The following is a 12,727-nucleotide window of genomic DNA, read 5'->3' as shown; positions in this document are numbered from 1 at the left end:
GGTCTTCTCTCTTGTTTCTCATCTCCAAGTTCTGTACCTTTGCATTGGCTGTCCTTCATGCCTGAAATACATTGACCTCTTCACCTCCATTTCATAGAATCTCTCTCTTCCTTTAAGATACAGATTAAATTACATGAAGTTTTTCTTGATTCCCTAACCCTCAGGGTTAAAAATATCATTAGATTTAGGATTAGGGTTAGAGTTAACTGCTTTCTGTATGTATATAATCTCTCTGCGTGTATTTGTCTCTGTCTCTGTTTCTTCTTGTCACCTTACATATTAGAATGTAAATTCTTTGTGAGTATGGATTATTTCATTTATTATATTTTTATTACTCAGCATCTGGCACACAGTAGCCAGTATAATAAATGTTGGGTGATTGATCATTCAACCTTTGTCAATGCAATCCAATTAAAAAGCACAAAATTGCAGGTGTGTAATTGCCAAGCTTAACCCAGGCTGGTCACTAACAGCAGTGCTCATGGTGATAGGCAGCAATGTAAAAACAGGGTGAAGATGTTAAATCAACCTATTTTAATATGATAAGATAAGAAAAGAAAAGTAATTAAATTGACAGTTATTAAAGAAGAAATGACTAAGACCAAGGATGACACGTATAAGTATATAAAAATAAGTGTACAAGAAAGACAATAATATCATCCTTAAAAAATCAAAATGTCATTGCTCAATATAGCAGATGAAAGCCTGACACAGAATTTACAGGAATGGATATAAAATTATAGGGATAATTAATATCCAGTAGCCAGGAAACATATAATTTATATTAAAGAACAGGTTTCCAAAAATCAACCCTGGCTAATTTGGTGATCGTTTAAATTGTTAGCATGGCCCTTAGATAACATACATGCACACAACCTACTGGCCACAAAACTTTCCTCAAGCCTTATGGTATTTTTAGAATGGCTTATTTTAAACAAAGGCACCCCAATTCCATGACAAAACATTAGAAAACTGGAAATAATCTTTGAAGCACATCTGATAAAAGTTTCATTTCTTTGATATATAAAAAATTTGATTCACATTACAGCAACAATAGCCATTTACTACAAATTTAATATGAACAGGCAGTTTTCAAGAGAAAAAATCAGTTATACAAAACCATGTGAAAAATACTAATAATGAGAGAAATGAAAATTAAAGCAACTCTGAGGTTTCACATCATACATATCAGATTGGAAAATGTAACAAAATTGGAAGATGTCAGTTGTTGGAGGGACTGAAAGAAAAGAACCAACTTAATACATTGTTGGTGGAACAGTTAATTAGCATATCCATTCTGGAAAGCAATTTGGAATTATATGCAAAAAATCATTAAGCGGAGCATAATTTTTGAGCAAGCAACAGCACTATTAAGTTGATATCAATGTTGATTAAATGCATACATATTCACATAAATACAGAAACACATACTCTTTTTTTGTGGTTGCCAAAAACATCAAACAAATAAACTAGAAACAAAGGCAGGGATACTTATCAATTGGGAATGGGTGAAAAAATTCTAGTATATTATACTACTATATATACTAGTATATACATATTATATATGTGTGTGTGTGTATTATGCATATTTGTATATATTATATATAAGCATATATATACATATAATATATATACTATTGTGCTATGAAGAATGAAATGGTTTCAGAGAAATCCGAAACTTGTAAGAACTGATGCATAATGAAGTAAGCAGAAACAATACTATATGACAACAGAACTGTAAAGATAAAGAAATTTGAAACACTTAAGAATTATGATCATTGCAATGCCCAATGATAATTCCTAAAGATGGTTGATGAACTCTGCTATGACCTGATAGAGAGGAATTAAGAAACATTAGACATTCATTTTTGGACATGGTCAATGAAAGATGTTATTTTACTAAACTATGCATTTATTACAAAGCTTTTGTTTCTCCTCTTTTTTTCCCCTCTAATAAGGAAGGCAGTAGAAAAAAGGGAGAGAGGGGAATCAATGTGTCTTGACTGGGAAAAAAAAAAAAAGGGAAAATAAAAGTAATATTATAAAACCAAATAGAACAAGCCACGTAACAGAATTCTAGTTTAGGAAAAGGGAGATGCATATGGACAATTCATAAAATTGTAAACATGAATTTAAAAAAAAATGAAATCTTGAAAAAATATTCCACCCCAGTAACAAAGTTATAAAGTAAAATAATTCTGAAGTACTACCAGCCCTATCTAATCGGTGAATAAATAAATATGACAGCACACACACACACCAAAAAAACCCCTATGTATTGTTAATAGCATTGCAAATTCATTGTAATTTCTGAAGAGAAATCCATTAAGAAACAAAAGTGTAATAAAATTTACTATACCCTTTGACTTAGGAATCTTTTTATTGGTATTACTGCTTTTCTTAGTAGTATAATACTTAAGAACTAACAAATTAAGGATAACAGTCTGGAATCTGTCAATAATGACTATTCAGTGGAAAATCAATTGGTTTGGAGTTTGAGAACTTGGGTTCAAATTCTAGTTCTGACATTTACTAACTATATATGGTCTTAGACAATTTAATTTTTTTGAGCCTCGGTTTCTTCACATGTAAAGCAAAGTGATTGGATTGAATGACCTCTACAATCTCTTTTAGCCTTAGACCTAGGATCTGAGGTATTTCCCCCCTTTTATCTTCCCACAATGTGACAGCAGTATTGGTTCAATATTCTGTTAGAATGGAAGTCTCCAAATGGGCAACACAGTGACTGATCACAAGGAAGACCTTGCTATAGAGACTAGCCCTTACAGAGTTGATATCCCCCCCCCCCAACTCTATCCCAGTCCTGCACTGATTTGAAAACTCTCTGGAGATAAAAAGTAGCTGTTTTCCACAAAAACTGACAATCTCAATATCAGAGTAATAGGGATCACATAGCTAGTTTATATGCTCCTGCTGATGGAGGGCTCTGGGCTGTTGATGATTCTGGCCTTGTATGAGGAATGTAGAAGCAGGAGCAACAGCAGCTTGGAAGAGACCAAATCAAGAGAGTGACTAGGAAGATGATATTGTATTCTCTTTAAATCTCTGTAGCACCTAGTCTGGGTCAGGATGCTCAAGCCATCAATTACCTACATTTTTTGGGGTTTCAAGAAGAAGGCATACATAAGTATCATTACCATCATCCCTTGATATTCCTTCTCCCTGGGGAAGGAGGAGAATTGGCCCATTTTTAAAAAGAATACTACAATAATTGCGATGAGAATCACATCTTATTTTTAACCTTCAGAAAGGGTAGAATTTAAATAACAGCTAATGCCTCATGGAATAACCATCTTTCTCAATTCACTTCAGCCTATATAATCATATGTTTTATTTCTAGTCTCTCGTTCTCTACTGCTAACATCTGCATGTAAACAGGATCTTTGTATTCTAAATCTCATCTGCTCCTGCTGCCTATTCTTCACCTGAAGTCATAATCCTCTGTTTGTCACATCATAATCACTTCCCCAGCAGAGGATTGTTGCTTCAGGTGGGGAATAAAGCAGCAGGAGCAGATGAACTCTTAGGAAACAAAGATCCTAATTTCTTACAGCAAGGGACATCCTTCACTAAGCCTATTCAGTTTTATATATTATACCCTCCTGGAATCCCGGAGAGTATTTACATGAGAGCTGGAAAAGGACCCGTGTAAAATATGCTGGTTTGACATAAGGCATGACCAAACATGGGGGTTGGGGGGGATGAAGATAAAGCAAATGCTTCTAAGGTGTCACTCAAAGTAATTGTCAGCTGCTCCCAACAGGGCAACATTCATTGGAAAGGGGAAGAAAAAAAATTTTTTTTTCTAGTGCACCCTTATTAAGGCAGCCAAACTTAACAAAAATATATACCAGCTCCTTGCCTTGGTGCTACCTAATGAAAGCTTTTCCCACCTGGAAGTCTGCCAATTTATGGAAGGTATGGGAAGAGCAATGGTTTATCTTTGTCTTTGGCAGAAATGTCTTTTTCTTTTTGTATTTTCTCCAGCCATAAATGCACTCTTGTCCTGTTCCTATTTCTCAGGTCCTTTCCTCTTTGCTTTCTTGTCCAAAGCTCCCACAAACCAAAGAGAAGAAAGCCCAGGAAACAGACTCATTATTCATTTAGTATATAAATTATTATAATTTCCATTGGGAGAACAAAACATATTTTCCACATCTACAGGCTGGAAGTGGGATGGATTATTGCTGTGTTTAACTATTTCATATGGGTCCTATGAGGAGGACCACAATACCTAATGGTCAATGGAAAAGTATGTGAAGAATCTTATTTGCCTCAGAGCAAAGATGTTATATAAATTCAATGCTAGACTCAAGATCCTTCACATTACTGGCAAAATGAACTCTGGATAACTGGCAGGCAAGCACATCTAGATTAATCATCTACTGACATTATACCTGGTCAGTTTGTAACTAGTTAGCTCAGATTGTTAGAATATAATTAGAATGAGACCATCTTGAAAACCCATGTCATTTGGTCACAAAGGAGGGGAACTTGGTGAGAAAATCTGACTGGGTTAACACAATTCTATCAACACTCCTAGAAAAGTCATACTGTATGACTCACGGATATTAATTCAAGTGTGAAGGGGAATTGTTGACTGTTAACATTTGACCTAATTGCTTGGATATAATGGTTTGCTTAAAAATAGGCGCATAATAACTGTCACAAATTTATAGATTTCCTTTCCTCCAAGGAGCTCAAAGAACTTTTCTTTTAAACTCATTTACTTTCACAAATAGCTAAAGTCCTTTAGTTCCCATGGGATTTTAAATGTGCTAGAATACCAGATTCCATTTTAAAAGGTAAAATTCAAATTAGCTATGTTGCTAAGAAAGACAAGCAGAAAAGTTACCAATATTTATCAGCCCATTCAATTAAACTATGATTTCCCCCCTAGAAAATGTGATGTCCTTTCTTGAACAATGGTAAAAAATCCTTGGCAAAATAATTATTTATTGATATTTAGCCAAAATTTGGTCAGAAAATACTGTTCTAAAAATGGGAGAAAGCAGACTTTTAAAAAAATTTTTGATGACAAAAAGAAAAAAAATGAATATTACATTGGAAAGGTCAGTGATAAGATGGACTGTGTTGATAGTTAAGGAAAGGACTAAACACGTATGGTGATTCTTACTATTTGAAAGGCTAGTGCATAAACCATGACTAGTAAATGGATGGGATGTTCATCACTGGAAATCACTTGGGATTAAAAACTTCAAGTGAGGCTTTTTATGTCTGATCACAAAAGAATCTGAAGGAAAACAAACATGTTTGGGTGCAGCTTTATTATAGGATTCAGAGTGTACATGTGTAAATAAGAAAGATCAGACTCAAGTGTCTACTTATTTATCAGTATTTTGCCATTTGATTTTAAATGATGTACTATCTAAATTTGCCTGGCATAGTACTTTAGGCTCAATTAATCATTGTGAAGGGGCATTTGTAAGCTGAAAGGATGACTACACCATAACAATATTTCATACTAGGCACTGCATTTTCATGTTTTAATCTTAAGTAAACACGTGTTAATTCAGTACTATAGTAAAATATTTAAAATGCATAGAATAAATTAACCACCTTCTTTACATACTGATGAGGTATCTAGCATTACTATTACTAAATATAGGAACAAAAGGGCACAGTCAAACTTCTTATAGTTAATTGATTTTTAAGGTTAAGTAAAGGTTATCTTCTTTAGGCATGATTCAATAAAATAATTAGGTCTAGTTTCCATATTACGGATTGTTGAATGAGTACTAAAAAAATAAAAATGAAAAAGAATTATACTTAAAATTAGCTAATCCTGAATCACTCTATTTCCTCTTCTCCCAGTTTTATGCCTTGTCCCATCTTCCCAATAACTAGATGTCCTATGGTTGATTCCCAAAGGTGTGCATAAAGCATGGAGCAGCCTACTTCTATACACATCTAGGGTTGGCTTTGAATACCCTGCTAGAAACAGATTTTGTTAATTTACTTCAGAAAATATTTCATTATATTCTTATAAAAGAAAAAAAACTCAAAAATTGTTTTTCTCTACAAGCATGGAAATATTCATATTATTTGTATATATTCTTTATCTATTATCTATGTATCTATCTCTGTGGTCTCTTTACCATCTCACTCTCTAAAATGAATATATTTATATTTTAAAAACTTATTATAGGCGCTAGCCATCACCTAAAATGTATTATAATCTCTTTTAGGAAAGCGCGATTGCTACCACATTAATAACAAAATCTAACAATAATAATAATAATAATGATAACTGATTGCTGTCACATAAAAAATAGACTTGAATTAAGCACTTGCAATAATAGTAACTAATAGTAGTAATAATAACAATAATATATAACTTATGGTCACATAGTTTCAAAGGGATAAAGAACCCAGATCCTCCTATGGTAAAACTAGTACTTAAGCAACACAAAATCCTTTAAATTCAATCAAATTATTATTGCTAAAATTTTCAAATACTAGGCATTTACCTTATTCTGTCTTGGACAATAACATTAGAGGTAAAAGAATGGAGGCTTTTTTGTTTTTATTTTTGGGGGTTATTTTTGCTAAAAGTTAGTGATTTAAAAGTACATTAAGTGAATCCGGAAGAACAAATGGGGAGGGATAAAACACCGACTCTCAAAAGTCCACTTCTTATTCCGTTTCCCTGCAATACCCTTTTACCTTTTATCCTGTTAAATCTTTTTAGCACTTCAGGTTTTTTATTTTCTACCATGCTATTTTAGCTTGATCCCCACATATATCTTTTATTGGGTATGTTTTGTAAAGCATCATACCTACTCTGGAGTAGATATACGTACAACCTATATTAACCAAACATTTGAAATCACAATTTTTTTTTTCATTTTCCTTTCTGCTAGAAAAAGAGGACAAAGAACATGGATAAAAGAGAGGGAACATTGATGGAATGGTTTAATGACTTACTTAAAAAAATGCACAGCAAACATGCATGAGAATTTATGAAGTCTCACCTCTAAATAAAGCATTTTATAGACAAGATGGAACATCAACAATATAAAGACCCAACATGTATGTGTTTCTCAAAGATCATCATTATGCTTTGGAAATCTCATCATCCTTCTCTAGTTTTTTTTAATCCCTGGCCCACTATCATGATAAAGATCAAAGAGATCTTTTCAGGGCCCCTACAAATATTCATGTCAGTGAGCTACAGGTGCAATCTTCTTTCAGATGCTTTGACTATTCTCAAAGCTATTTTTAAATCTCCAGGATGGCTCCTTCACAACCTTATTTATAGCACTTGGTAGTCCATAATAGAACACTCTCTTTGTATCTAAGAGATACAAATGAGCTCTGGAGCATGGTCTATTCCCTTTGTGTACCTACCTGATGAGAACTCCTAGTTCTATGTTGGTGACTGTGGAAGGAAACCTAAATTAGTACACAGCCTAGAAGACATGTTCTGGATCTGAGACATTAGACCCAATGCATTTCTCTAGAGCAACTAAGTGACATAATGGATAAAGTGCTGGATTTGAAGTCAAAAAGACTAGAATTCAAATCCTGCCCTAGTCACTTTAGCTGCCCTCATCATTTATTACATAATCCTTTAGATTAGTCATTTAATATCTCTTAGTCTACTTCTCCATTTGTAAAATGGAGATAGTAATAGCACCTACTACTTGGGGTTGTGAGAGGCAAATGAGAAGATGTATTTAGAGTCCTTTGAAAAATTTCTATGTAAAAGTGCTATCTTTTAATATAAGAGATGATAGGGTGGTAGGATGATTAGAGCAAAAGTTCTAGGGAAATAGGCCAAAAAATAAGGGATGTGTAGGTATTTGGCTGTTGATATAATAATACCCAACATTTATAAGAGTGCCTTAAAGTTTGCAAAGTCCTCTGTTAATGCTATGTTATGTTATTTGAATATCACAGCAACCAAGTGAGATAGATTGTATTAATATAAAATTCATTTTGCAGATGAGCAAACTAAGGCTAATAGAGGTTAATTGACTTTTGGTCCAGTGTCCTGCAGCTTCTTAAGGGTTTGAAGCAAAATTAGAACTCAGGTCTTCCTGATTCCAAGTCTATCATTAATTATTAATGACTGGCTGATATAGTCACTATCAGATACTTTGACTGTTCTCAAAGCTGATTTTAAATCTCCAGGATTATCACTTGCTTTCTAACTGTAATTCAATCCATAATTTCAATTTTCCATTTCCTATCTGACCTCATCTGAAAAAGCCACAGGACAGGAACTTTTAGCAACATCTCATTTTATTTATGGCTCCCTAAGTATTCTTTAACTTGGGATACTTTCTGAGACAATTCCTGAAACTGCAGGAATGCAAGAGCTCTGAATCTGTACTGACTTATTCTGATGAACATAACCCAAAATACAATTCCCAAGTAGTAGATGCTATTACTATCTCCCTTTTATTAATGGAGAAGTAAACCGAGAGATATTAAATGACTAACCTAAGGGATCATGTAATAAGTGATGAGAGCAGCTAAAGTGAGTAGGGCAGAATTTGAATTCTAATCTTTTTGACTTCAAATCCAGCATTCTATCCATTATGTCACTTAGTTGCCCTGGAGAAATGAGTTTGGTTTAATGCTTCAGATCCATAGTCTCTGCCAGGCTATAAATTGCTTTTATGTATTGAAATTTATTGCAATGACTTGAGACTATTTCTCTAATTTATCAACATCACAGTATGTTTTAATCCCAGTCAAACTATTATGTCTAAAATGCCTTCCAGCTTCAAATCATCTGTAATCTGATAACATTCTTAACTCCTTCATTCAACTCATTAATAAAAATATTGAGAATTGAATCCAAAAAGGCCCCCTGCAGGACCTTTCCTCAACTTGGCATTGGACCATTAATAATTGTTCTATATTTGATTTTTCTTCACCAATTCTTTGTCCACTTGATACAAAGCCAATATAATCCAAAGTACTTTGATTTCCTCTTAAGGCTATAATATCTAACATCTAAATGCAATAGATAGAAATAATTATGTAATATTGTGTTTAGGATTTAAACAGAGAGTCTCTCTTTCTTTTGCCACCTGATATCAAGAGTGGTCATTTACCATTTTCCTTTAAGAAATTCAAATTGTTCTTAATTAGTTGATACTTTTTCCAGTTCTCTATATGAAAGCTATCACATAACTTTTATTTAAATGGGAGTTAGCTTCTGATATTGTACAAATATCCAAAGGAAAATATTTGGCAAATATTTATAAACACACAAAACACCCATCAATTATCTTATTCCATTTGAATCTGAAAATGAATAATATTTTTAAAAAAATCAATACGAAACAGTTTAATGCTTCTTTTACTTTCAAACAAAAAAATCCTAAAATATTCTAGATAATAATTAAAAATCTGAAAAAGTATATCTTAATGTGAATTTTTCTAGTCAATTATTTTTAATACATAAAACATTTTATGGATACTATTTCTTCAATTCCCTTCTAACTCTTATAAGACCTAGATTATAGTTATATCTCATGACACCAAAAGTAATACTGCAACAGATATTAAAGCATTTTTTCAGATACTTATTCTATAAAATATTAATTGCAACCCTCTGCATGTGCTGTATATATAGAGAGAGGATTAGGTAACTGAGTTCCTGCTCAGTTCTAAATCAATAAAAGATAACATGCACACCATCAATCATCCTTTACTCTTCCTTTAGTACATAATATAATGCAATTTGAGATGTGTGTGTATGTGTGTGTATTTTTTTTTAAAGATTCACTAAGATATGTGAAGCTAAAGAAGATATGTTTGGTTATTATTAGTACTTACCTAGGAAGGACAAGTTTCTCTCTAGAAGCAAATCTCTCAGCAGGACTTCATGCTCGTGCCCAATGGCACTAGATAGTTTTAGTTAAAGTGGGTAACAAGGTTAAAATAAAATGGTACCAACACAAATATCAGGACCATCCAACAGAGTTTTCCCCTATTCATTCACCTTATTGAGGAATGAGATTGTCCAAGAAACTGAAGTTCACAATTCAAATGTCAAAAATCTGTTGTGATCATTATAGATAGGGGTAGAGACTAGAACTGTGATTTCATTGATATGGAGAATTCATAGAAAGCATTTATTATCCAAAAAACAATCTCTAGTCCCCAAAGACAGTGCATTCTAATAAGAAAACTACTTCTCTCCATGCAGATTGACACCCTATCTGCAATTTACATAGTATTACAGAATTATCCAAGGCACTGAGATGATAAGGAAGCGATTTCTAGATTCTCATAGCCTATAAATGTCAAAGGTGGCACTTAGGGTAGGTCTTCCTGGCTCTGAGCCCACTTTTTCCATTCACAATGTTATGCTGCCTTTCTTTAGGAATAAATAACTTTAAAACCATATGTACACATATTACATATAATTTAAAATGATATAAAGATAACCTTTTTCTTAACGATTCAGGGTCATCACTATAAACATCCACCTTTGCACTATATTGAAATTCAGAGCAGTACTTTATCTCTTTTTGAGTTTGTCTGTCTTCTCCCTTGCTGTCAGGCACAGACATAGTAAAAGCAACAATTATAGCACCTGTTGCCTGAAATCATCTTCCACTCTAGTGGAGTACCATTTTTAGTCAACTTTTAAGAAGTAAAATGACTAAGATTATTTAAAAATTACATTTAAGTAATAATATAAATAATAAACAATAGTCAATAAAGATTTGAGTGAGCAGCTAATGGGCTAGATTCATCACAGCAATTCTAGAAGAGCTATTTCAGGTTCTCTGTGATCTTTTCTGCTTCCAAAATTTTAGTTGTCTTGGCTGACGTTGCCTTAGAAACTCAACCTCTGTATAAATGGGCTATTATTATATAAATTCAGACATATGAGAGAAAAACAAAAGAGCTTACATTTATATAGAACTTTAAGATTTAGACAAGATTTCACTCTCAACAACCCTATGAGATAGGTAAGTAGGTAAGGGGAGCATTAATATTCTCATTCCACAGGAGAAGATTTAGGTTTAAAGAGAATAAGGTCACTTTCTCAGTGCCAGGAAACTAGAAATTTTCAGAGCTGGAAATTAAATCCAAGTTCCATGTTACTAGTTGAGGGACTCTTTCAGCTAAGTTGTATAACACTGCCTCTTCCCTAATTTCTTAACAAGTTCAGTCAATCATAGTATTATCAATTTTCCAGATAATTACTTAAATTCCTCACTTCACCTTGATAGTATTGGACTGCCTATATCATAATTTACTCTATGGTTTACTGTGATTCTTTGAGCCCAATTATATACCTCTAAAGACAACAACAACAACAAAAACATCGAGGTAATTCGTGAATAGAGAATACAGAATTCTTTGTACTTCATTAACAAGTTAGAGTGAGAGCACTGAACTTGGAGTCCAAAGGTCTGGACAGGTTAGAATCTCCATTGGTCCCCTCTTTAAACTTCACACAATAGGCAAGTCATATAACTTCTCTGATCTTAAGATTTACAAAATTTTTTTGGGGGGGGAGAGTTAGGGTACACAATAACCTCAGAGGATTACACTGAGGAAAAGCCTTTGTAAAGTGCAAAACATTAAATTTTTATCATTTAAAAAATATATATATTTATAGGACATTGACACTTATGCTACTTCTCAGAAAAAGTTGTAAAATATTATAGTGACTATTACCTCCTTTGATGTTTTCGTTTCTTTCTTTGAATTCCCTGACATGTTTAGTCTTTTACCTTAATTTCTCCTAGATATATCTTCCCTAACACTTTCTTTAAAAAAAAGAAAATTATAAAATTGTCATGTTTTTGTAGAATTCATAGAAGTAATTTGATTAATACCACTCAAGAATATCTGATTACTAGGGGCATCCCACATTTGAGACCTAAATTATTTACTTCTATCCCATATAAAATATGCTCTCACTTTTATGGCTGTAAATTATTTACATCCAAAATGTTGTATCATGAAACTGAGGTTACTGATGGTACAGAAATGAAACCCACAGCATTTTAAGCTTCCGGCATTATTATATTTCCCCTCATACTTCATCTAGAAGTTACTTTGGAAAGCTGAAGTACTGAGTCTCCTTCTCACTCTACAACTATAGAAAGTGGAATGAAAAGAGCACAAGATATAGGGTGGGAAGAGGGAGAAATAGAAGAAAGTGTAATAACAATTGATACTTCTTTTTTGTTCTCATTTTCCTCCTAGCAAATAATCAATTTATCCTTTTATTATATATAGAAAAATGTGGCTGTAACATTTTTGTAATGGAATAAAAAGGCTTTATACTTTTCATGTTGAATAAATGTGTGCTTTTCCATCTTGTGAACTGTTGTAGTTTGCTGAACATGAGCGATGTAAATATCACAGAACTAAGAGAATGGCATATGAATTACATGTTTACTGTCATGAGAAAATAGTTATTCTAGTCAGAGTAAAATAAACTATTTTATGAAAAATCTCATATCCTGTGTTTCCTGTTGATCAGTCAGGGTCACTGATGCAAGATTATTGAATAATATAGCTGGAAGAGATCTTAGATGCCACCTAGTCTACTTACTTGTTTTCCTTCCTTCCCTCTCCAGTTTCCATTTTATAGATAAGAAAACTGAGGCCTAGTAAGACCAAGTGACTAACCCATATCAGAAGTGAAAGTTGTATTTGTTTTAGGGGAGAAGGTGTGCAATTATATCTGTATAGAATG

General features: G+C 33.1%; 1 protein-coding gene and 1 long non-coding RNA gene across 7 annotated transcripts in view; one reads left to right on the top strand and one right to left on the bottom strand.

Moving 5' to 3' along the window:
• The window catches only part of CDIN1 (CDAN1 interacting nuclease 1), a 265,077-nt gene that overhangs the window by 113,217 nt on the left and 139,133 nt on the right, over window positions 1–12,727 (bottom strand). For all 3 annotated transcript variants that reach the window (XM_074287063.1, XM_074287062.1, XM_074287064.1), the window contains one exon: window positions 9,838–9,905. In XM_074287063.1, the coding sequence (XP_074143164.1) occupies window positions 9,838–9,905 (68 nt within the window). The remainder of the gene's footprint in view (window positions 1–9,837; window positions 9,906–12,727) is intronic.
• Window positions 1–12,727, top strand: part of LOC141554776 (uncharacterized) — a 58,981-nt gene that overhangs the window by 27,602 nt on the left and 18,652 nt on the right. The window lies entirely within an intron of this gene.

The sequence above is a fragment of the Sminthopsis crassicaudata genome, chromosome 2 (genome assembly GCF_048593235.1).
Source record: "Sminthopsis crassicaudata isolate SCR6 chromosome 2, ASM4859323v1, whole genome shotgun sequence".
NCBI lineage: Eukaryota > Metazoa > Chordata > Mammalia > Dasyuromorphia > Dasyuridae > Sminthopsis > Sminthopsis crassicaudata.
This window is presented reverse-complemented; position numbering and strand designations above follow the sequence as displayed.